Source organism: Schistocerca serialis, chromosome 7 (genome assembly GCF_023864345.2).
Source record: "Schistocerca serialis cubense isolate TAMUIC-IGC-003099 chromosome 7, iqSchSeri2.2, whole genome shotgun sequence".
NCBI lineage: Eukaryota > Metazoa > Arthropoda > Insecta > Orthoptera > Acrididae > Schistocerca > Schistocerca serialis.
In genome coordinates this window covers 210,135,976-210,163,343 of record NC_064644.1, presented here as the reverse complement: position 1 = coordinate 210,163,343, position 27,368 = coordinate 210,135,976, and the positions used below count along the sequence as shown (strand labels likewise).

General features: G+C 42.2%; 1 protein-coding gene across 2 annotated transcripts in view; it reads right to left on the bottom strand.

The window, feature by feature from the left end:
• LOC126412813 (cytochrome P450 4C1-like) overlaps positions 1–27,368 on the bottom strand; it is a 510,424-nt gene that overhangs the window by 212,827 nt on the left and 270,229 nt on the right. Inside the window, exon 12 of one of the 2 annotated variants that reach the window (XM_050082601.1) lies at positions 4,071–4,380. The exons of the other annotated variant lie outside the window; for it this stretch is intronic. Coding sequence (XP_049938558.1) covers positions 4,223–4,380 — 158 coding nt within the window. The 3' untranslated portion in view covers positions 4,071–4,222. Of the gene's footprint in view, positions 1–4,070; positions 4,381–27,368 lie in introns of those variants that run through there. 2 annotated transcript variants of the gene reach the window in all.

The window sequence follows — 27,368 nt, the reverse complement described above, 5'->3', positions numbered from 1 at the left end:
ATTGCATGTTGTACCACCACACAGCGAGGACTTTTGCTGTACACACTGGTACCTCTAATATCCAGTAGCACGTCCTCTTGTGTTGGTGCATGTCTGTATTGGTCGTGGCATACTATCCACAAGTTCATCAAGGCAATGTTGGTCCAGATGGTCCCACTCCTCAACGGCGATTCGGAGTAGATCCCTTAGTGTGGTTGGAGGGTCACGTTGTCCTTAAACAATCCTTTTGAATCTATCCCAGACGTGTTCGATAGGGTTCATGACTGGAGAACATACTGGCCACTCTATTCGAGCGATGTCGTTGTCCTGAAGGAAGTCATTCATAAGATGTGCACGATGGAGGCGCGAATTGTCGTCCATGAAGACGAATGCCTTGTCAATATGCTGCCGATATGGTTGCACTATCGGTCGGAGGAAGGCATTCACGTATTGTACAGCCGTTACGCCGCCTTCCGTGACCACAAGGCGTTTAGTCAGCCCCACATAATGCCACCCCAAAACAGCAGGGAACCTCCACCTTGCTACGCTCGCTGCACACTGTGTCTAAGACGTTCAGCCTCACCGGGTTGCCTCCAAACACGTCTCCGACGCTTGTCCGGTTGAAGCCATATGCGACACTCATCGGTGAAGAGAACGTGATGACTATCTTGAGTGGTTCATTCGGCATGTTGTTGGGTCCATCTGTACCGCGCTGCAGGGTGTCGTGATTGCAAAGATGGACTCGCCATGGACGTCCGAAGTGAAGTTGCGCATCATTCAGCCAGTTGCGCTCGGTTCGAGTCGTAACACGACGTCTTGTGGCTGCAGGAAAAGCATATGGTGTCGTTGTTGTCAGGGTTCCTCCGAGCCATAATCCGTAGGTACCTGTCATACTCTGCAACAGTAGCCCTTAGGGGGCCTGAGCGAGGAGTGTCATCGACAGTTCCTGTCTCTCTGTATCTCCTCCATGTCCGAACAAAATCGCTTTGGTTCACTCCGAGATGCCTGGACACTTCCCTTGATGAGAGCCCTTCGTGGCACAAAGGAACAATGTGGACGCGATCGAACCGCAGTATTGATCGTCTAGGCATGGTTGAGCTACAGACAACACGCAACACGAGCAGTGTACCTTCTTGGATCGACTTTCGGACCCCCTCCGTCTAAAAGGCGCTGCTCATGCATGATTGTTTCGATCTTTGGGCGGGTTTAGTGACATCTCTGAACAGTCAAAGGGACTGTGTCTGTGATTTGATACAAAACTTTTTTGATGTGTGTATATCAACGCCATTTCCATGAAAGTCTCAAAATTGGGGATTGACACATGATTTTTATTGATCTCAATCTCAAAATCACTAAAATGAATATTGTTGTTATGGTATCACATGAGAGCCAGTCTAAAATCACTGTATTCATCAAAGATCGCGGATTCTAACCATCACTTATCGAGCACCATCAAAGTTCACAAATTCTCTCCACACGCTTTTGATGACTGTACAGTTACGAACACAAACATTTCCATAGCCTGTTTTGAACTTTCACTTAATTTGAATGACTTAAAGTAATCCGTCTTAGCAACAGGTTGTCAGCACAAATACGGACGGGTTACTGACTAAAGAGCTAGCCGGATTCGCATCTAACGTTCAGGGCGAGCTTGCGATTGGTCCGTTAAGCCGCCAATGATTAGTAACGGTAAGTGAAATGTTAAACTAATCTTTGAGCGTAAATATATAGTTACTGAAATCTTAATAAGAAAGCCTTAGTTAAACATTTGGACAGTAAATATAAATGAAGTTCTGGATTTAGTGGAAAACCATGTAGTTGTATGTACCAACGATAATCAGCCTTCATTACCTACTTCTCACTTTCGTATAAAAAGGAGGAATAATTTTGAGAATGTTTTTACTGACGCTATATCAATTACGTATTCAGATTAGTTTAAAAAAGAAGTAGGGGGCTTTCAAATGTTTGGTACAGTCATTTGACTAAAGGCACACCACATCTGCTGGTTGCTGGAGGGGCAACTAACAATTATAGTTTAAAACACATCTCATTTATTCTTCAGACTCAGTTGTGTACTTTTTAAAATATGATCTCCCTGGATCATCTTCAGATGTAAGTATTACCCTGATATGAGGTTCTGATACAGACAAAACGGGTTGTTGACACAAATACTTATGTCTGAAGATTATGCAGGGTGGTCGAAACATGTTACGTAATTAAAAATGTACAACGGAGACGGGAGAATAAGTAAGAATTGTTATAAACGTTGCTGACAGTCTCGAAACGATTGTGTGGGCTGTAGTAAAAATCAAATAAGGCAGAAGGGATAGATAACATTCCCTCGGAATTTCGAAAATCGTTAGCGGAAGTGGCAACAAAACGACTATTCACGTTGGCGTGTGAAAAGTATAAGACTGGCTACATACCGTAAGACTTTCGGAGAAACATCATTCTCAGAATTTCCAAGATTGCAAGAACTGTCGAGAGTGAGAATTATCGCAGAATCAGCTTAACTGGTGATGCATCCAAGTTGCTGAGAGGAATAATTAACAGAAGAATGGAAAAGAAAATTTAAGATCTGTTAAATGACTATCAGTTTGGCTTTAGGAATTTTAAAGGCACCAGAGAGGAATTCAGAATTTACGGTTGATAATTAAAGCAAGGCAGAAGAAAAATGAATACATGTTCATAAGATTTGTCGACCCGGAAAAACCTTCGACATGTAAAATGGTGCAAGATCTTCGAAATATTGAGAAAAATGGGAGTAAGCCATAGGGACAGACGGGTAATATACTACATATTCAAGAAGCAAGGAGGAACAATAAGAACGGAAGACAAAAAACGAAGCGCACGAATTGAAAAGAGTATGACACAGGGATGTAGTATTTCAACCCTATCGTTCAAGCTATAAGTCAAAGAAGCAAAGACTGAAATAAAAGAAAGGTTCAAGAGTGAGATTAAAATTCAAGGTGAAAGGCTATCGGTGTTAAGGTAAGCTGATGATATTTCTATTCCCAAATTAAAGTGAGGGAGAATTACACGATCTGTTGAAGGAATGTGTAGTCTAGTGGGTACAGAATATGGATTGAGAATAAATCGAAGGAGGACGAAAGTAAGAAGAAGTAGCCAAAGTGAGAACAGCAAGAGACTTAACATCATAACTGGTGAAGTTAAGGATTTCTGCTGCCTAGACGGCAAAATAACCAATGATGGACGGAGCAAGGGGGGCAAAAAGCAGACTAGCACTGGCAAAAAGTGCATTACTGGCCTACTACTATCAAACGTAGGCCATAACTTGAGGAAGAAGTTTCTGAGAATGTACGTTTGGAGCACAGCCTTGCATAGAAGTGACACATGGACTGCGGGAAAACCGGAACAGAAGAGAATAGAAGAGTTTGAGATGTGGTGCTACAAAAAGACGCTGAATGTGAACTGGTTAGGTAAGAAACGAGAAAATTCTCTGGAGAATCGGCGAAGAAAGGAATATACGGAAAACACTGACAAGAAGGAACTGGATGATAGTACATCTGTTGGGACACCATGGTAGTAGAGGGAGCTGTAGAGGGTAAAACCTGTAGAAGAAAATAGAGATTGGGATCATTCGTGGCGGGCCGCATCAAATCAGTCAGAAGACTCATGACACACAAAAAAAGCCAAAAACTCTGTGCTCAGCGGACTACCATCACTCATTTCGCCCGACATGCCAACATGATTTCACAGAGTGTGCACGCATCTATGAGCCGCGCAAGAATCTGCTAGCCGCAGCATGGTTGCGTACTGGTTCACCTGAACAGTCGTTTCACTCAACATAGAGGGGTGACCTCAGGTGACGTGTCGACCCGAATGTCACCGTGATGTCACAAATTAACAGTACTTCTGCTCCCTAAGACGAAAGTCGCGAGAGGGTTGGACACTCTTTAATCTGACTGCCATGATGTCTCCCATTCGGAACTGAACTGAGAGATCGTCGTTTTCCAGTCAATTGATTGCTACCTAGATTCGCCCACAATTACAATGCGTGTAAAGCTCATAACGTTCAACATTGTAATTGGGATAGTTATAAGTATTATATGTATCTCCCTGAAGCTAAATAAATTACAAAATACTATTTATTCAATAAAATGTATAAACATATGTACAAGATTATTAAAATGGACAGATCACGAGATGAAAAAATGATGATATGAAGCGCTGTTGGCGGACTGGACAGGAGGCACTTAGAAGCGCCGCCACAGACTTGGTGCTACCGCGGCCACAGCCTGAGGTTAACTCCGTTCATCGGCCTGAGGACGAGCTCGCCGATCAGCTGGAGGTCCTCCAGCCTATCCACCGTCTCCACGCGGAAGTTGCGCAGCACATACGACAGCACCGCCTTCTCCTCCAGGATGGCGAACTTCTGGCCTGTGGATTGCAACAGACACACAACATTTCACTACAGATTACAGTGTCGCTGCTGGCTGAACGAAACAATAATGCTCAGTTTCAGTCTTTCAAGACGTCAAATATATACTCAAATTTAAACTGTAGAAGCTCTTGAGAGTTACATAAAGCTGGCACTCCTCTGGGAATTAGGCCTACTAACAGTCGATAAACCAGGAATTAGCAATAATTAATCATCCAAAATGAAGCTCACAATCGGCTGAAACTGGTAACCGAATGAACACGGTGGCTAAATCTCATGATCGTCATCTTTACATAGAAGATCCTCATCCAACCATCATCATCTGAGTCAAAGTTACTTCATCCTCCACTTCTCCTAGGTTTGACCGGTCTTTTTAAATCCTAGAATCACACACACTCTGCCTCACTTTCTGTACCTACGTACTCTCGCCTGAATGCTGCACCAACACATAAAGCTCCTACAGCTACTACATACTCATTTCTTCTATTTTTTGGGGAAAAGTGAGTTCCCACGCCCTGTTATATCTCCGATGACCGAGTCCCCTGGCCTGTTGTCCGTGCTCTTTCAAACATCCCACGTTCAGTATCAGTATATTACTGAACCCACCATACGCTTTCCCAAAGCAACTTTGACCGCCTCCCTAGCCCAGGCCATGAAATCATCAATGAAATGTACCTTAACAATCATAACCTAACCATCAACCGCACAAGAAGGTTCCAGTCCAACTGTTCTCTACATTTTTGCAGTGCATTTTAACAACTACCGGAATAAAATTCAAAAACACAGTGAGACTGTTGCAGTTAAAAAACCTAAATCACATATCAGTAACACTTAATATTATATAATAACGTAAGGCATTCGATAATTAGTACTTGTTGGACCGAAATTGTATCTTATAGACGTCCAGGCCCGTTCCTAGATTCACAGTGTCAGCAACCTTTTTCGTCCGCTGTTACTTTTAACCTTTTCGTTTCCTCTGTTACCCCTTTATTCTTTCGCTGTTCAACCTCCATGCCAAATATACCTTCAATTTATGTTAGACGGTTTCACTTAAATATTGACTGTGTACCTAATCTTCGAGCTTTAACCACTTTCATAACCGTCTTCCACAATTATCCCGGTTCCACTTTTCTGAAACATTCACTCTGTACAAATGTGACAGATAACAAGAACAGTCGGTGCGCACAAGGAACATTCAACTGCAGTGGAGAGTGATGGTGCAAAATGTAAGGTGGTAGTACGAATGTATCATCACATAAATGGGCTTAACAGCTGAGATGAGTTAAATGTGCTTATGAGATCTCTATCAAACGTATTCAGGAGGAGTAACTTTTAAATTGCCGTCGAACAGTCTAGATCAACCCAAGTTTCCTGTAGGCTGTACATCACTAAGGTAAGTGTCCAGGTATTTTTTTTTTTTTAAACCGACCCACAGTTGATTTATTCTCTATCTTCGTCCAATAGAAACTAAAGCTCCAACTCTGAAGACATCTACGTCAACGGACTATTAATCTGTAAACTTTCTTCTTCAGACGAGTACAAGAATGGAAGCTCTCGGAATGTCGTCACAAGGCATATAAACATGAACGAAAAAAATAAAAAAGTAAAAAGATATAACGTGAACTAATTATTCTGTTTATTTCATCCTGAGAAACAGTTATTTTTAACAAAAAGAAATTAAAAGAACTGTACAGGGATTCGTGACTGTATCTTTGTATGTATTACGCAGCTAAGTATCAGTCAAATCCTTTTCTACTTGGCCTCCAAAATTCACGGATTCCCGTTCTTCATAGGCGTACCTCTTATTAACGTTCTTGTCCGTGGCCAAGTCCCCAGCTTCTGACATATTTTATTCCCATCCATTAGTATCACACTGCTGCACCACACGTTCTTTTCACTGGACATGTGTCTTAATTGCTAACCATGCCCATTATTGTGGTTAGGCAACACACTATCCAAAACAACACTCCATTGGTGAACATCTTTTTCCATTTCCTTCCTCAGTGTGTAAACTTGTGCTTCATATGACACAGGGATTTTCTCAAAACTCTTGCACATTGCTATTCTTTGCAAATTAAGATATTGTCATTTTATAATTCAAGATGTAGCAGCTTAATTATTATTTTATCTTTCCCTATTTTATTCAGTATATCTTGAACATTTCTTCCATTCGTTGTCAGTTAGTTGCCGCAGTACGTATGTAAGTTTATAGTTTTAATGAATCCCTTCTCGATTTTTAAATCATGCCCTCCAACTCCTATGACCATTATTTGCGTTGTTTTCCTACATTTATTTCCATTTATCTCCATACCTCATCGATTGTGTACCTCCACTAAGTTTCTAAAGACGTAATAGGTTTGCTATCCTCGGCCACAAACAACCTTGTAGTCGCCATTTCCTCTTCGCAGAAGAATAACTTGACAGTTCTCCCTCCAGTTTGCAACCGCCTTATATGTTTATAGGGATATGTGTATGGGGTTATTCATAAGAACCTACGTAGCTTCAGAAGACGACTCCATGGAAACTAAATGACATACTGTAAACAGATGGATATGGATACCAGTACTTACAGCACCTCTCCACGTTTTAACTCACGTCACAGGTGATCAGTAAGGGCGCCGTTTGTGAAGAGGCAAATACCAATACTTGCGTGAAGTTCATTGAAGTCCTTATTGCTGCCTGGGAACGCGAAGCCCAAGGTTCATACCTCACATTATTGTTGATTCTATATGTTGATTTTATTTTGTTGAAATAATTCCCTGCCAATGACCAATTGGAGATGAAAATTGTAAATTTTTGTGCAAATTTATAGCTGGTTCGTTAACACTCATTTCCGATCCATTCTTGCTTGTGTTGTATGTGTTCTACAAAAAACAAAATAAAAAAGTCTTTTTGCTACCAACACATTCGTCCTGTTTGTCAAGCAGGGTGGCCATTCTATCAGAAAACGTATCATCTTTTTTGCATGTGTCTTTTGTTTCTTACACACCAATTATCAAAATTTTATTGACATGTAGTTCAAGATCAAGTGTTATCAGCTTTTTATCGACAAGCACCCGACTACAAACTCGCTTCACACTCTTCATCTGCGTTAAGAGCGTTTGCTCTGTTATCTTTGCTGACTGTCCTGAAAAAAGTATGTATAGTTTCCTTTCTTTCCATATCCATTTCCCTTTCGCTTTATATCACTCAAAGCTAAGTCTTTTACTGTCTTGAATATTTCATGATACTTTGTATTCAGACCTTGTACGTCCCAATATCCAAAAATCCTTTTCCCTTGCATTATTCGTCGTCGTGGTTTATTCACCTGTTTTCGTGAATTCTCACTGGTCTTTCATCGAGGATGGGCTACAGGCCCATCGATTAAACCCTCAATCTGGATTTGTATTCATGGGTAACTCCCCGAAGAAGGCAGGCTTCACCAAGCCAATAAAGACTCCACATTCATAAGTCGCTTGAAGAATTTGAAGAAGGAAACTAGAAGGACGCCCTGAGCCTTTGAATACGGTAAAGGCATCGAGGTCGGGGGAGAACGAGAGGAAGTCAGGGGAGACAGATAGGCAAAAATAAACACTGGATCCATCTCAAGCTAAGTGGAAGAATATGCCGAATCCAGCTACGGGACCAAAGGGTGGCCACTTCGTCTGTCTTTAAGGTGGCAGACGTCTGTGTCCTTTTTGGTCAAAGAGTCCTTATTCGCCATATTCTGACCACCCCTCTTCAGGGTAAGTTACGTGAGACGTAGCATATCTTTAATTTTGGGAACTGTTTCAGAAATCGAAACAACATTTTCTGAAAATTATGGTATGCAGAGGGACAAATAAATTAGCTGCATTATTAACTTTTCTATGAAACGAAGTGTAGGAGCAAGTATAGTTTTATTAAGTAGAATAATATTTTAAATAGCAGTTGTAAAGACGACTGCATTGATGCAGCGACTGTTTACCACTGTCGTTGAAAATTTACGCTCAAGTACCCGATAAATGTGCTAAAATTAAAAGACATAGCAACCACAGTGGCTACTGTGAAGTAAACAGAGCCAAGCGACTGTCTCACACAAAGTTCCGTCGCTAGATGCAGCAAGAAGATACGTCTACGTTCCCGATACGGGACGTATTTACTCTTGGCCCTGCATTATACGAAATGGAGGGTCGGATACGATTTTTCCAAATGGAACTATATGCTAACTTCTAGTGTTACAAAGCCTATATTGGTACACTATAAGTTACCGCATAGTTAAATTTACAAAAATCGTAGCTGACGCTGTGTCTATACAATGTCAAGTAGGATCAAGATGAGATATGTTTATAACGACGAAGCGTGGCTAGAAAGCCTAAATTGGCGGATTATACACTGTAATCGTCAATTCCGGCCGGGTTGCACTGCAGTCGTAGCGTATTCTCGAATATGTTTCGAAAAACCACCACTGACAAGCGATATAACACTATTCTCTTACTAGTAATAACTTTCGATTCCCGTTCAAAAAACTACACTGTTTCATTAAAGAAACCGTACTTCTTTCGGTACTTAGTTTCATACAAGAGTTAAGACAATTAATCATGCAGAAAATTACGTACCCTTCCGGGTACTATCATTTGCTCAAAACTTCGTTTCGATATTTTGGCCAGTTGACCAAATATAAGAGTATTATGTCTTACTGACACATTCGTTACATGTAGTTGATTCTTCCATCCGCCACTTGTAGGTACGCGACTCCTAGAGGGCAGAATCTTCCGAAAATACCCAATGTTCTATTTCATCTTCAGCAGGGAGGATGATTGCTACATCAAAATCTCTGACTACCATGTTGCTTTAGAAGAAGGTGAATACACGGCGGAATAAGAATACCAATAATCTAGCTAGTGTTAATTCTATAATCACCTCTCAAAAACTATTCACAACTGCATTTTTCAAGTGAGGTATGGAATTTTTTAAAATTATGTCATTGTACCACGCTGCCATGGCAAAATTCCAGGTGGGATACGGTAAGAACAGTGTAACCTGGAAACTCTACTGCTGCAATTTGTTTGTTGGTGGTGTCCAGCTGATATGTGACTAGTCACCTAAGCATGTAATAGAAGTTTGTATGTTTTTCATTTTTTATCCTTTGGTTATGGCGCATTATTGTGCTGCGTCATTATTTACGTCCTCACTAATTTAAAATTTATCTGTCTTTCTTGATGTGAAATTCGTCTCAGGTCTTATCTTATGTGAGCCTCGATTAGTGGTTGACTTTTAATTAGCAAGTTTCAAGCTGGCCCAACACTTAAAGTATCCCTTCAGTGATACTGCTGCTAGCTATTAATTGGCGTAGTAGTTTTTGACAGTGTGGAATGTAAGGTTTTCCTACCTTCCATTTCTTTCAGTAGCGAATGCTTTTAAACAGGAGTGGCGTGTGTATGTTCCTTTAGCTGATGACTGTGACGTGTTGTTCCACATCGCCATAAGGGTCCTCACTAAACTAAAAACCTGCGTGCCACTCGTGGAAAGGGAAAATTTTCATTATGTTTTACGGTTTCTACATAAGTTTTATGCTACCAGCTTCCACTCAGTTTTACTACAGTTGTGTACCGCCCAGTTCAATATGATACTTTACCACTCACAATGCACTTTTAACGTTTCCAAACTTATTTTCTAGGTAATGTTTTTTTATTATTATTTTAAAAGTAAATCACTAATTCAAATTGTGAACGGCCGGGCTAGTCGCCCCGCGTTCTTCTTCCCGTCAACAGATGGTGGTGTTTTTGCTACTTTGGTTTACCAGTTTGCTCTCCGCTATACTCGTTCATCGCGGCGTTCGGGGACACATCACGAAGTATAAGTGTCCTGGTATTCATTGCATATTTATTTATCCAGGCAGTCATCCGTAGCGCTGTCTGGTGTCACTTTTTATATGAACTTTTTTGCTTTTTTATGTGTCTTACTGCATGGGTGCTATTTTCAGTATAGCACCTGATAATGAGCGTATAAGAAGGATCGTGTTCAAAATGATACACTACTGGCCATTAAAAATGCTACACCAAGAAGAAATGCAGATGATAAACGGGTATTCATTGGACAAATATATTATACTAGAACTGAATGTGATTACATTTTCACACATTTTGGGTGCATAGATCCTAAGAAATCAGTACCCAGAACAACCACCTCTGGCCGTAATAACGGACTTGATACGCGTGGACATTGAGTCAAACAGAGCTTGGATGGCTTGTACAGGTACATCTGCCCATGCAGCTTCAACACGATACCACAGTTCATCAAGAGTAATGACTGGCGTATTGTGACGAGCCAGTTGCTCGGCCACCATTGACCAGACGATTTCAATTGGTGAGCGATCTGGAGAATGTGCTGGCCATGGCAGCAGTCGAACATTTTCTGTATCCAGAAAGGCCCGTACAGGACCTGCAACATGCGGTCGTGCATTATCTGTTGAAATGTAGGGTTTCGCAGGGATCGAATGAAGGGTAGAGTCACGGGTCGTAACACATCTTAAATGTAACGTCCACTGTTCGAAGTGCCGTCAGTGCGAACAAGAGGTGACCGAGACGTGTAACCAATGGCACCCCACACCATCACGCCGGGTGATGCGCCAGTATGGCGATGACGAATACACGCTTCCAATGTGCGTTCACCGCGATGTCGCCAAACACGGATGCGACCATCACGATGCTGTAAACAGAACCCCGATCATCCGAAAAAATGACGATTTGCCATTCGTGCACCCAGTTTCGTCGTTGAGTACACCATCGCAGGGGCTTTTGTCTGTGATGCAGCGTCAAGGGTAACCGCTGGCATGGTCTCCGAGCTGATAGTCTATGCTGCTGCAAACGTCGTCGAACTGTTCGTGCAGATGGTTGTTGTCTTACAAACTTCCCCATTTGTTGACTCAGGGATCGACACGTGGCTGCACGATCCGTTACAGCCATGCGGATGAGATGCCTGTCATCTCGACTGCTAGCGATACGAGGCCGTTGGGATCCAGCACGGCGTTCCGTATTACCCTCCTGAACCCACGGATTCCATATTCTGCTAACAGTCATTGGATCTCGACCAACGCGAGGAGCAATGTCGGGATACGATAAAGCGCAATCGCGATAGGCTACAATCCGACCTTTGATGGTACGCATTTCTCCTCCTCACACGAGGCATCACAACAACATTTCACCAGGCAACGCTGGTCAACAGCTGTTTGTGTAAGAGAAATCGGTTGGAGACTTTCCTCATGACAGCACGTTGTAGGTGTCGCCACCGGCGCCAACTTTGTGTGAAAGCTCTGAAAAACTAATCATTTGCATATCACAGCATCTTCTTCCTGTCGATTAAATTTCGCGTCTGTAGCATGTCATCTTCGTGGTGTAGCAATTTTAATGGCCAGTAGTGTAGAACCTTACAACTGTGGCGATATTTTCAGCGTCCGGTAACTTCAATAAGATTTAGATTATGGTCAGCTGTTTACAAAAAGTAATTACTGACAGACGATTGTACAATGCTAGCATAGCTGACGGAAACTTACCTATACAGTTTCGAGGCCCAGCGCTGAAGGGCACGTAGGCGTAAGGGTGTCTGCCCTGCACCCTCTCTGGCAGGAAGTTGTCCGGGTCGAAGCGCTCCGGGTTCGGCCAGTGGTCGGGGTCACGGTGGGTCTGCCGGATGTTGAGTGACACCGTGCAGCCCTCAGGAATTTTGTAGCCACCTGCGAGGCCAGCAAAGTGCGTAAGGTACAACATTTACTCGGAACTACGGTCTGCGCAGCATCGGCATAATGCTTAAATCCAGTAGACAAGAGTAACTGCCGAACACTGGTAAATATTTTTGACTCCTAAAAAAAATGAAAGCAACTGTGAACGAGACAGATCAATATCATCACCTTATGCATAATATAATAACTGTGAGAAAGGCAGCTACTGCGCTAATGTACGGTTATTTGTCTTACAGAAAACAGAATTCCCGCTGTTTTGGCCCTGTTTCATGGTTCTAAGCAGGTTATATTCTAAAAATTTATTGTTATGTTCAGGTTGTTGATCCTTAAATTGTTTATATGTAGAAGATAAGAAACTAGCAAGTAGTCAAATTTTCTTGAACACTTCCAGAGTTCCCCGGTTGAGAGACCGATCAGATGTGCTTGGAAACCAACTGTAATGGTAATAATGGTACGAGTACAAAGAAGGTAGTATGGTATACGTACCAATATCAACCTCCTTCGTCAGGTGGCGACTAACGGCTGGAACACTCGGATAGAGCCTAAGGGCTTCCTTGATGACCATTTCGAGGTACTTCATGTTGTTCAGGTCATGCGTGGTTGGACGTCTCTTAGGCTCGTCTCGAAAAATGTCTTCCTGCTCAGCGAAGACTTTTTCCTGCAGGTAGCGAACAGCATTAGTGAGATACATTCCGGAGAGAAACACAGTCTACACTCAGTATTTGTCTGTCTCTCACACACACTCAAACACACAAATACACTCACATACATTCACACACACACACACACACACACACACACACACACACATAAGCACACATAAGAGCGGGCTTGCGCACGCACAGATATACATACACACACATATTTACACAAACTGTTCTCGATCTTTTGTTCTGGATTTATTATCCCAGCAATTGAACTATGGTATCTACTTTAGCCTCCATCGTTCCGGTTCCTTTCAATTTTCCAATTACTCGTTGCTCCAGTTTGGTTGAAAACCCACCACATTTCTACAGTGAAACACCCTATTCCGACAATTTTGAAATGAAACGTACATGAAAGGACAGGAAAAGATTTTAACTCACCTGTATGTCAGGATGGTGTCCAAGCAGTACCAGAACCCACGACATGGCAACAGACGTCGTGTCGTGACCCTTGAGAACACAGAGAGAAACGCAAATGAATCAAAATGGCTGATTTGCAATTAGAGCACAAATAGTGAGATGTTTGCGAAGTTGTGAAATAGTTTACAAAAAAACAGAAATGTAAAACATGTCGCTGCAGCTCGCAAGCATATAGGCTGAAATTTGTTATTATTTCTTAACTCATCTATTTGAAATATTTGTAAGAGACATGAAAATACATCTTTTGTACAAGACATGAAATATTCAGTACCGGCTGTTAAAACCTAATATCATACGACTCAAACATTACAATTCGGTGTAATAAGGAATCTACCACGAAAGATATTGTAAACTAATTTCATGGAGTGAAATGGCGCAGTGATTAATACATTAGGCATTCCATGTTTCCCCTTTTCCTTAATCGTCATTCTTGTGACTGGTTTGACTACTATTTGCCGTCTAGTGGCAGGCATTTCGTGTCATGGTTCTTATATATGGAAGTTAACGTTTCCCATATTGCACTATGATTACCTATTCAACGGAAATCTAGCTCAGTATTCCTTTCAAAGGATACGGCCGATTTCCTGATCCACCCATTGTTCAATCCGACCTTGTGCTCTGCCTCTAATGAGCTTTTCGTTGGCTAGTTATTAAATGCTTAAAATAAATGCTTAGTGATTTTCTGTTAAATTGCTACCCCGCATTTCCGGAATAACTTACAGTATTCAATACTCCAAAGAAAAAGGCGTGGAATGAATGATAAACATTGTAACTGAATGACGAAAACTAGGTGAGACTACCCAGAAAGTTCATTCAATGTATTCGCATTTACGAATATGGATAACTATCAGCTCTATAAGGGGATAACGACAATGAAAATCTGAGCAGAACCGGGGCGCGTGCGGTCGCCTTACCATTTTTTAACGGGTTAAATAAACAAGACATCTTTATTTGTACAAGCATAAATACAACAGAAAGGCCTCCCTTTCGGTGGAAATGTTTTGGCTACCCGAGCACGACTCACCGGCAGACCCAAACTTCGGTATGCCGTCAGCCATGTGTCTACAACCAGTACTCGTACCTTCATTCTGTATATTTCCGTATAGGGAAGACGTTTTACTTGGAAGTCGCTTGCCCCATGTCGGCGGATGTATATTTCCGTACAGGGAAGACATTTTACTTGAAAGTCGCTTACCTGGTGTCGGCGGATAAATACGATATTGCAGTGCTTGTGTTATTCATAATTACGACGCAAGGTTCCTTTGCACAAGTATGCATGCGTTCCTGTACTGCATCATAAATAATGGATGTACGAATACAGGTTTTAAACACAATTCTGATGACATACGGAAGTTTATGCCTGGTCGTGAGTCGTGCTTGGGTAGCCAAATGGTAAGGCGACCGCTCGTGATGAGCGGGAAATACGGGTTCGACTTCGGCCCCACACACATTTTCAGCGTCGTCATTCCATTACACAGCTGATGATTATCCATATCCTCAATTTCGAATACATGTAATGTATTTCATAACGGTTGTAACTGTCTCAGTGCCTACTCCTTCGGACATGCATGTGTGCACCGTAATTCTGAATAACACAGGCATTACAATATCGTATATATCCAGAAAGTTTTCCTCTACTCGGTGGTGACAATTTCACCCGAAGAACTGTACTGTGGACCTTGCATATAAAGAAGTTCAGCCTCTTTAACACGTCGTCTTGTTTCCACTTCTGAGATGAACAATAATTTGTTACTTTTCCTTTATGTCGTTCATTAATTTCTTAGTCTTAACATCCCTGACTAACAAATTTCATCAACAGTGGTATTCATTTTGCAGATGATTAAGGAATTGTACACGTAGATCGGTAGCTTAAAGGATAAGTGTTAGACTTTTCATCAAACGCCCAATATCGAATCCAAAGCATGCGCAAGAGTTCTTACTGACAATTATCTCTTCTTTCATCTCTGACAATTAACTACTAACGTGAAAATCACTGAAATGTACCATGGTTCGGTGTCCACACACAACTGTAGGTCCTATAACCCGATAAGGCGGTTCATGTATCAAAGGGAGATAACGACGCACCACTTAGTACCTTGACTTGTAAAAACACTGTGATGTTCAACCCACCTTGCAGTTGTGGACAATTTTATTGCATTGTTAGTCTGTCATCTAGCAAGCAGTTTCATCGACAACGATAAGAGTGTTAGCTTCACGCTACACTTTGCTGCTCATAAATTTAAAAAAAAGTTAAAACTCAAGTTTGTTAGCGAGAAACAGTACTATCTGTTCCGAGCGGTCTAAGGCGCTGCAGTCATGGACTGTGCGGCTGACCCCGGCAGAGGTTCGAGTCCTCCCTCGGGCATGGGTGTGTGTGCTTGTCCATAGGATAATTTAGGTTAAGTAGTGTGTAAGATTAGGGACTGATGACCTTAGCAGTTAAGTCCCATATGATTAAAAATAAAGTACTATCTGTTGACACAATAATGTGACAAAATAATTTATGTCACCCTTTTCTATAATTGTATTTGGTTCCCTGTTTTCCTAGACGATTTTCGCTTTTTCGTGGACAGGCTGAAGAAAAAATGCTGCGCCAGGTGGTCAGCGTGTGATTCTTCAATTCAGTTCAAGATAAAAGTATATCTAGCAAAACCTAGTCGAGGTAGTGGGTTGAATAGAAGTGCGATTTAAAAACCAAGGCTCTGACAACGATGTAACTGCATGCAATGTGGCCAGGAACAGGTGGCATGAACTCAGTACTGCACTGATGCTGTCTCATTAGCTCAGTGAGACGAGGCAATACCGGGGGTATGAATATGGAGACTCACCGCTGTTTGAGCCACGTCCGCGTCAATCTTATTTTCTGCAGTTAAAGCATCAGACTTTATCCAATTTACACCTCCACAACGCGGTATCTTGCGTATTTCTTCCTCTTAATGTTACTTTTATTTGAACATAAAGACATAACATGACCTTCATACAGACGTAAACGACCACTTTGTTTCGTCCAGATAGCAAATATAGTCAATAGAAAATAATAGTGGATACAGTAACGTTGTCTCTTTACTGTGAGGTATAAAAAACACAATAGGTATTCTACACTAGACTGTACATTATGTTACGCACAATAATTTCATTCTGTACATTTGACATCCAGGCTTATCTTCACAGCGTCGGTATATAAACGTATGAGAAAGATTCACTTAAGAGAAGATATTCAAAGCGACCGCCTTGCTTGCAAACACTTCGCCACTCTAGGAATTATACTTTCCTGGACGCTACACAACACACTGGCGGCCACCATTGCTGAAGCGGCATGCTTGCGAGATATTAGGGTGAGTACACCCATGGGTGGAGTACCATAAAATTCTTTGATTATGTGTTCCCATAAATAAAACTCTAGTGTATTAAAGGCTGCGGGACGTGGATGACGGAAACAGGACCTCCACGATCAATCCATTTCCATAGTAACGCTCCATTTAAATCGTTACACATATTCATTCCAAGATGTGGTGGCGCCCCATCATGCTGAAACCACAGCTGTTGCCGAACACCAAGTGGAACGTTTTCTAGCGCATCAGCCAAAGTACTGCAAAGGAACGTACGATACAGGGGTGCATTCAACTTGTTTGGCAATAGGTAAGGGTCCAAAAGGTCTTCTGTCACGATCGCAGTCCAAGGGTTTATCCCAAATGGTGCCCGAAAGCCACTTCACGGCTGACATGTGGGTTGGGTCCCGGTCAGTAATGGCTGTTGTGGAGCTAGAAAATACCTTCGCGAGTGAAGCTAGAGTCGTCATTCTATATCAAGCTATTTATAAAAAGTTCATTATGTTTCACTTGGTGCAAAAGTAATTGACAAAACTGTACTCCTGGAATGCGGTCTTCTGCTATGTGGTGTTGGGTCAAAGTGTAGTGGTATGGATCCCTTTCTTCACCGTGCAATACCTCAACAACCAGTTTTTGAAATGTCCGGAATTGCCTTGCAATATCAAGGTTAGTCCACCGAGGTGACTAGTGAACGATTTCAAGAATTGCGTCCTCTGTTTGAGTAATACATCTAGTCATTGACGACCTCTGTCTATTATCTGTGGGCAAAGATTACCGGTTTCCCGAAAGCGTTGCTCCAGGCGACGAAAAACATTCTTATTACATTCCATTGTGGCAGGGTGCTACAACAATCAGTTTCAAATTATTCCAGAATAAAAGCAGCCTTGGATGCGAAATTATTTAATATCAGTGACGCGTTTAACCCTTTGGGGATCATCAGACTGCGTTACAGTGGCTAGATATGTAACCCATTCGTGATAAAGCCATATAAAATGGAAAATGGACATAGCAGCTACTGCTGATGATGCCCATAACAGTGAGACGCGTCGTTAATACACTCCTGGAAATGGAAAAAAGAACACATTGACACCGGTGTGTCAGACCCACCATACTTGCTCCGGACACTGCGAGAAGGCTGTACAAGCAATGATCACACGCACGGCACAGCGGACACACCAGGAACCGCGGTGTTGGCCGTCGAATGGCGCTAGCTGCGCAGCATTTGTGCACCGCCGCCTTCAGTGTCAGCCAGTTTGCCGTGGCATACGGAGCTCCATCGCAGTCTTTAACACTGGTAGCATGCCGCGACAGCGTGGACGTGAACCATATGTGCAGTTGACGGACTTTGAGCGAGGCCGTATAGTGGGCATGCGGGAGGCCGGGTGGACGTACCGCCGAATTGCTCAACACGTGGGGCGTGAGGTCTCCACAGTACATCGATGTTGTCGCCAGTGTTCGGCGGAAGGTGCACGTGCCCGTCGACCTGGGACCGGACCGCAGCGACGCACGGATGCACGCCAAGACCGTAGGATCCTACGCAGTGCCGTAGGGGACCGCACCGCCACTTCCCAGCAAATTAGGGACACTGTTGCTCCTGGGGTATCGGCGAGGACCATTCGCAACCGTCTCCATGAAGCTGGGCTACGGTCCCGCACACCGTTAGGCCGTCTTCCGCTCATGCCCCAACATCGTGCAGCCCGCCTCCAGTGGTGTCGCGACAGGCGTGAATGGAGGGACGAATGGAGATGTGTCGTCTTCAGCGATGAGAGTCGCTTCTGCCTTGGTGCCAATGATGGTCGTATGCGTGTTTGGCGCCGTGCAGGTGAGCGCCACAATCAGGACTGCATACGACTGAGGCACACAGGGCCAACACCCGGCATCATGGTGTGGAGAGCGATCTCCTACACTGGCCGTACACCACTGGTGATCGTCGAGGGGACACTGAATAGTGCACGGTACATCCAAACCGTCATCGAACCCATCGTTCTACCATTCCTAGACCGGCAAGGGAACTTGCTGTTCCAACAGGACAATGCACGTCCGCATGTATCCCGTGCCACCCAACGTGCTCTAGAAGGTGTAAGTCTACTACCCTGGCCATCAAGATCTCCGGATCTGTCCCCCATTGAGCATGTTTGGGACTGGATGAAGCGTCATCTCACGCGGTCTGCACGTCCAGCACGAACGCTGGTCCAACTGAGGCGCCAGGTGGAAATGGCATGGCAAGCCGTTCCACAGGACTACATCCAGCATCTCTACGATCGTCTCCATGGGAGAATAGCAGCGTGCATTGCTGCGAAAGGTGGATATACACTGTACTAGTGCCGACATTGTGCATGCTCTGTTGCCTGTGTCTATGTGCCTGTGGTTCTGTCAGTGTGATCATGTGATGTATCTGACCCCAGGAATGTGTCAATAAAGTTTCCCCTTCCTGGGACAATGAATTCACGGTGTTCTTATTTCAATTTCCAGGAGTGTATTAAATAATTTTGGAACCAAGACTGCTTTTCCTGTGGAAAGACAGCCTTGTCGAGATGGCGCCTTTGAGGATACCATACAGCAAACGCACGAGCACCAACAGTAGCATCTTGGTTATCGGATGCACCCAGCATAAGAAGCATGTCGACCTGTTCATTGATTGTGTTCTCCTTCGCGAAGCCGCCTTCAATGCACTTGACGTGACGAGTTATGGCTCTACACTGTGCGGTTAGTAGACACATGAATGCAGTTTAATAGATACTGCTGTCACGTGATAGGTTGTTGTCACGTGACAAAATGCTGTTCTGCTTATAAAAGACGAGACGTAGAGAACGGTGGTTACAGGTCTGATGTCGCAGTTATCTGTTTAGTGAGCTACGACAGCTCGTACGTTATTCAGGGGTGATACACGTTCCTCTTTACATTCTTAGGCGCTGCACGATGTAAAAGTGTTGCCAGCTCCTCCTTTTCATACATGTGTTTTCAAAATGCACCCTATCCGATTTTGCTAGATAAATTTTTGTCTTGAATCTGCATGAGGATCTGAATGTCGACCTCGAAGTGCGGCATTTTTTCTTCGCCCTATATGTATACTACTGACATGGTAGCTGAAAGGACTATTTTTAAAAAGAAATGTTATTGGTTCAAATGGCTCTGAGCACTAGGCGACTTAACTTCCGAGGTCATCAGTCGCCTAGAACTTAGAACTATTTAAACCTAAGTAACCTAAGGACATCACACACATCCATGCCCGAGGCAGGATTCGAACCTGCGACCGGAGCGGTGGCTCGGTTCCAGACTGTAGCGCCTAGAACTGCACGACCACTCCGGCCAGCAGAAATGTTATTGAGTATAATTACTCTCCATTACTGAGTCAAATCATATCTTAATTGGCAGACTGTCAGCTCAGAACTGAATTGAGACATGTCAGTGGTCTGTCATAACACTGCGCACACTCAATTTGATAATCGCACAAATTAAACATTTAAGCACAATGATTGAGAAAACTAATTATTTGGAGAACTGATGCAATGTTTTGTTACACTAAGAATGGCAAGGAAAGCGTTTCTGAAGAAGAGAAATTTGTTAACATCGAGTATAGATTTAAGTGTCAGGAAGTCGTTTCTGAAAGTATTTGTATGGAGTGTAGCCATGTGTGGAAGTGAAACGTGGACGATATATAGTTTGGACAAGAAGAGAATAGATGCTTTCGAAATGTGGTGCTACAGAAGAATGCTGAAGATTAGATGGGCAGATCACATAACTAATGATGAAGTATTAAATAGAATTGGGGAGAAGAGGAGTATGTGGCACAACTTGACAAAAAGAAGGGACCGGTTAGTAGGACATGTTCTGAGGCATCGAGGGATCACAAATTTAGCATTGGAGGGCAGCGTGGAGGGTAAAAATCGTAGAGGGAGACCAAGAGATGAATACACTAAGCAGATTCAGAAGGATGTGGGTTGCACTAAGTACTGGGATATGAAGAAGCTTGCACAGGATAGGGTAGCATGGAGAGCTGCATCAAACCAGTCTCAGGACTGAAGACCACAACAACAACAAGAATGGCAAAAACCGCATAGCGATCAGAGAAGATAGAGTGGAGATATTTCAGTTTAAGATCAGCGGGCCAATCATAATTTACGCATAGGACTATCTGATGTCGCTGCCAGCAAGAACTGGGTGCCATTGTTAGGGGGACGTGGCTCGTTGGTTGAACCGGATGGACGTGTGCCATTTGTCACTCTGTCATTATTGCGCAGTAAGATTTTCTTGTGCTCACACTGTGCTAGAAAAGTTGTCGAAGTAAAATCACACAGGCAGTGATCTTAAAGACTGTTTTCCAAGTACATTTCCGCTGGTGTCAAACTGCCGAGGTTTAGAGGCAAGTAGCTAATGGGCAAACCTTATGACCTACGCTACGCAGCACTCCCGAACGTGATGGTAGGTTGAGTGCTGACGACTCTTTGGAGATGACTAGAACTTCGTGCAATTTAATGGCTTGGAGAATATCTAATCAATTATGTCTGGCTTTTCACACTATCCTGGAGAGGTGTCATAAGCTCCAGGCAGCAAACAGCATCAGTTGCATCTCCCTAAATTAGATTAGCTGCTTTGCACCATTTATAAAGTGCAAATTCTTACCTGATTGACGTTCCGTGCGTGTCCTTTGTGGCACTGGTGCGGCGCACTCGCGTTTGAGCACGCTCTGTGAACTCTGGAAAGTGCCATCTTTGATTTGGTTCCGATGTAATTGCGAAGGTACAACCACTTATTTTGAGGACGCTGGGCCTCCATAATATAGATAACTTCTGATAGAATTAGTTTCTGTTAATTAGTAGTGGTAGCATTAAAATCTCACGAGATGGTACTGTTTCCAGGTTTCTCTTCTTGCCAGAATTCTTTACGTATCTTCCGTATCGGCAAGTCAGAGTCAAGGAACAACGAATTTGATGAAGATGGCTTCTAGAAGGAAACTGAACTTTTCTACGGAAAACAGTGAAGACACAGACGCTAATTCTCACTCTGAATATTTACCACGTTCTGAGGACGAATTAACATGAGAAAGTGAAATTCAGGTATGTATGGCTTGGCATATATTGTTCTCATAGTTCATCATGTGTATTTTCTGGCTGGACAAAGTGTGGATTTCTGTTTGCCAGACACGTTTTTGATACTTATTTACTTGTTTTTATGAAATGATTACAGAATACATTACTTCATACCCTTCTGTAATTTTATGTTATGTACAGCAAAATATGCCAAAAGTACAATTGTTGCTTGGCACTTTCTTGATCTAAAGACTCGAAATCTATATTCATGAAAAATATAACAGGTATTCTGAATAGTATAAACATCTGCATTATTAGATTGTTATTATGAGGTGTTTATAACAATATGCCTTTAAACTGTATACATATATTTCCTTTTGTCAGGATTACAGTAACTCTGTTTCACGAAGAAAAACGGCATTACATGAGAGACTGCCATTCAGTACTCCTCCAAAACAACAAAGGTCAAAAAAGGTGGTGAAACTCCCGATGAAGGTTCATAGGCATAAAAAAAGAAACGAAGGTCGTGAATATACATCTACTGCAGGTAATTCTGACCTAATAGCAACAATAGCAGAAATGCGAAAGCTTCAGTTGGATAAAGAAGGAATAAAAAAATGTGTCCATGGATTTCGGGATGTGGGAGATTTTGGTAAGCCAGTATAGAAGCATGTTCTGTAAAACGGATATACAAGAAAAATTCTCCAGAAATTGTTACAAAAACAATACCTTCATTTTTAGAATGAAGATTTATGGAAAGTCAGTAAGAGTTTTAAAAAAAATCATTTATGACCATTCATGGCTTACAAAATCACAGAGGCCGTATCAATAATATAATATCGAGAATAAAAACTAAAGACGGAGCACCTTCTTCTGATAAACGAAGTAAACATGTCAATCGCCCTAATGCTTATACTAGTGATAAACTGAATGGTGTCCTTGCTCGCATTAAATCCATTCCCAAGTACTGAAAGAGTCTACTTATGCAGTGATATGAATATTACATAGCCGTACGAAAATTACTGTCAGTATTACAAATATGCAAACATACAAGCAGTATCTCAAAGTAAGTACAGAAAGAATTTTGTGACGAATATAATATAGGCCTAGCGGAAGATACGTATAAAACGTGTGACTCCCTCCAGGTAAACACAGAAAATGGGACAGAAGAAAAGAAATCTGCTACACACATAAAAAAGGAATTACACTTGCATTATGCTGAATCTTTGAAGTACAAACTAAGTGAATTTTCAGAGTTGTCCAAGCATGATCCGAATCTACATGTCATATTCATTGATTTGCGGCAAATATTTCCCACTCCTAAGCTCAATTCCTCTGTTGCCGTCTACTCCAGAAAACTGTTGACATGTAAATTTGGAATACATTACGGTAGCCAGAATATTGGACATCACCCATCTCTGAAAAAAAAAAACCTGTGGGGATCAGAATAAGAACAGGAATATAATGGCATTTTGGGGCTATCTGATCCACACAAAGCGGTTTGGAGCAATTGAGCATTATTTCCTTATTCCTGGACACACTTACTTGCCCTCTGACTTTGCTAAAATTACCATGACTCTAAGATCGAAATACAATGGACCTGTTGAAATTAAGAAAATCAAACTGAACGATGTAATGATGCTAATGAATTACGTTCCACCAACCTACCACGACTTTTTTCGTGACTTGCTGCCTGCTGCTGTTAGTGATGAAGATTATGGAGAAGAAGGTGTAGAAGAAGTATTTTTGGTCATTGTTATTCTGTTTTTGAAATGCAACGTTGTCTGTTAAGATAGAAAGTAAATAAACATTTGTTTGTAAGCACTTATAGTGTTAATAAAATATTTGTCTAATTAAAATGCTTGTTCAACATAGTGCCAAGCAACATTCCATCTTATTTTAAAATGTTACTTTCTATATAATGTAGTTTAAAATATTTGTATTATGTCTCATAAAACAAAATAAAATATACCAGAGAAAAATATTACGTGTGTTCAGCCAAAATTTAATAATTCAGGCATGAATATGGCTTTATCTGGAAAGCATAAAAATGTGGCTTGGCACTTTCTTGCCGGGACCACCCCAATTCCCGTCGAAGTTAAATGGCTACACGATTGCCCTGACCTTTTCGAAGTACCTGTTGTACCGTTGTATTCATGTTATTACGATTTTTTTCCAGAATCAGTTAAGTGCATGTAGTAATTCCAGAATACGTCCTCTACAATTTAAATTTCAACTGCTGATACATTTCTTATCCGAAATCTCATACCCGTGAAAGCAGCGGTTCTTACCTCAAACATGAAGGTGTCCACTTCCTCCTGCAACTCCTTATCGTTAAGTTTCTGGCCGTTCTCAGAAGCGTCCAACAGCATGTCCAGAAAAGCCACACGTCGTTTCCTACCTGTAAATAATATAAGGTTGTGGGTGAACACCTTTTCCACTGTGTTAGTGATGTCATTCTGTCTGAATTCTAAACAGAATAACACTTACCTAGGTCATCCTGTTGTGGTGTCTTCGGTTGGGCACCGTTTGCCTTACGGGCTGATTTTCTTTCGCTTATCACCTGCAAGAGAAAAGATGTCATCAATTTCTAGGAGGGGTTTCTTTATCTGCTAGAGTCTAACAATACATACACTTTGTGCACTGCTTTGGCAGGCAATGTTCTGTATCGGCTGTTGGCGGGAGCAAGTGACAATCGGAAGTAAAGACCAGTAGAGATGGCTTTTCAGTGTTTCACAGCTACCCAGCATAACGTTGGCTAGCTCTATAGAGGAACGCCAGGTCACGTAGTTTTTGAGTGTCATATTAATGCCCAATTGATCTGAATGCAAAAGTAAAATCATCCAGAAAAAATATTAATATACGGGGTGAATCACCTAAAACTTGCACCGCAAATATTGCGGAAATGGAAAGCGCTATCGATGTGCGGTTTTCACAGGATGGATTGGTAGTCAGGGACTCTTATTGTTAGCCAAAAACAGATTGTAATAATACATACCAAATGTATTTTTGTGCAAACTACACTTTTTTAAGCTGAAAAATGGCTATTGACATCAACGCACTAAAAGTAGAGTAAATGAGAGTGTCAGTGGTGTTTGCTGCAGGATTCTAGTGCGAATCGTCTACGAGATGTCATATTTTCAAAAGTTTCATCACCGACATTTGTACAATCCCTTTGGTAGCACACACTGGAGAACAATAGGTCATACGCTAGATATGTGGATTGTGACCGGTAACGAGAAAATTCGGTGGCAATACACGCTTTCAGTCTGGTATGGAACGGCTTCTGCATACGTGCTAGCATTTCAGCGATGTCCGAACAGGCTACAGTAGCATGTCGTTGAATATCATTGGGTGTGGTTGGTTTGTCGTTGTAGACAACATGTTTCAGCTTTCCCCGCAGGCAAAGAGTCTATAGGCGTTAAATCCGGGGAACAGACCAGCCAATGTACAGATCCTCCGCGTCCAATACGACTTGGAAACAATATAGGACGACACGCTGTAGTATTTCGTACACTAAGGGGTAGACAGCCATTATGTTGGTACCGCAGGTTCCTCTTAGTATGCAGGGAAACATCTTTTAGCATCCGTGGAAGATGGTCTGTTAGTGGGTTGCGATGCTTGACCGCGTTCAGAAATCCGTCTGTGTAAAACGGGTCTTTGAACTGATGGTTCACTATCCCACACCACACGTTTACACCCCACGGACGCTGACGTTCCATCTGATGAAGCCACTGGTAATTTTCGACGGTCTATATGGCCATGATTGATAAATGCGGCTTTATCACTAAACAAGACAATCTTACAACTGGAGTATCCTGTCTTAATGCCCTTGTACAAAAGTTAACATGAATCTCATAATCGTTTCCGTGCAGATCTTAATGGAGAGAAATGTGATAGGGATGTAATTATGTCTATGAGGAATGCGTAGGACATATGCCTGACTCGAGCCACTTCCTAATGCGGTTGCGCGGGACCTGACGTGCGGATCAAGTGCAACAGCAACAAGTTTCCCCCTCTTCTTCGTCACTTGTTTTCTTCTGTTTAGTTGTCCAGGTGTTACGCGAAGACTTTCAAGTAACTCTATGAAGAGTTTGATAAATAACTGCCGAGATGGTTGACATCGATTGGTATATTTTGCCGCATACACCGTACAAGAACGAACTGTATTCTACCTACTCTCTGCACACACCATGAGCATGTCGGTTTTTTCTGTATTGGTAAGTTCCATCGTTCACTCACGATCTATTGCCTGAAGTGTCACACACTAACTGACTAGCAAGTCGCAATGAATTCAGGGAACACAGAAGCACACAGTAAGCAAACATAACAACATCGTACCCAAAACTACACAGATTGAATGACCAGGTGCTGGTGTGGAAACTTTTCAAAATATGATATGTCGTAAACCGTTCGCGCTAGAACTCTGCAACAAACACCACTGATATTCTAAGTTAACCACTTTTAGTTTGGTTGTGTCTATAGATATTGATCCATTTAAAAATTGTATTATTGAATAAAAATTTCATTTTATACGTATTATTACTATCCTTTATCGGCTAACAATACGAGCCACCGACTACCAATCCAGTCTGTGAAAACCACACATCAATAGCACTTCCCATTACCGCAATATCTGCGGCGAAAGCTATAGGTGATAGGGTAATCATAAAGTTTTAATTATTACTTTGAAAAAATAAAATTACGAAATTAGTATTTTGTTTATTTCGAATAAATGTCTGCAGTCCTAGCATACATTGAACTCGCCTCTCCACAGTACCCTAGCTCGCCACTTGAAGAGACAAATTTGCTCACTTATGGAGCACAGAATGGTGAGTTGTTTCTTGCTTTTGAACGAGGACAAAGGTACAACAATCCGTGCTGAGTTGGTGGACGTACACGGCTACAGTGCACCATCATATGACAGAATGGTTACGTGGCGTGGATACTTCCACTGTGGTCAAACAAGGGTGACTAACGGAGAGTGAAGTGATAGACTATTTGTGAAGAACCAAGATTCGCAAGAGAAGCAGCAGACCTGATGTTCGAAAATCAGCGTATCACAATCGAGGCATTAGTGGAAAAAGTAAATATCGGTCATGGATCCGTACTGAACATCTTACATGACATTTAGAACATGACAAGAAGTGGTTTTACTCAACGACACCGCTCCAGCTCATTCTGTACAGGATACAGTCAGAGAAGCTGCTTGTTTGGGTTATCAAATTTACCTTTTTATCTCACCGCCACCTCTCCCATATTTTTTTGACGTGGCATACACTCATTTCACCTCTTTCCACGAACAAAGAAATCACTGTCTGGTAGGAATTTCCAGAACGATGACAAGGTGATTTTAGACGTGGAACGATTCCTGAACTGAGCAGCCAAAACACAGATTTGTACAAGTAAGATCCCCATCCATAGAAAACAGGTAACACCATTATCAGGTTTCATGGTACAGTAACATACATATTTCCAGGAGATTCAAATAAAAGTTCTGTTTTCAAGAATGCACGACATGGCCTAATTGCTAATTACTCTTCAGTTTTTATGATTATAATAATAACAATAATTATTATTACTATTATTACCGTTCGTAAAATTCAGTACTAATTTCTACTCGGCTAGCGATCGACTGCTTCTTTACGACCGACTTATCGTGAGCAGTCACATCTGCAGGATTCGCTTTAACATATCGCGGCCTTGCGCGCGCTCGAGACAAGCAGCTATGAAACTCATTGTTGATCCCATAGATGCGTAAGCCGACATCAAGAGAATCACACTGCTCATGACCCTTCATTTGTT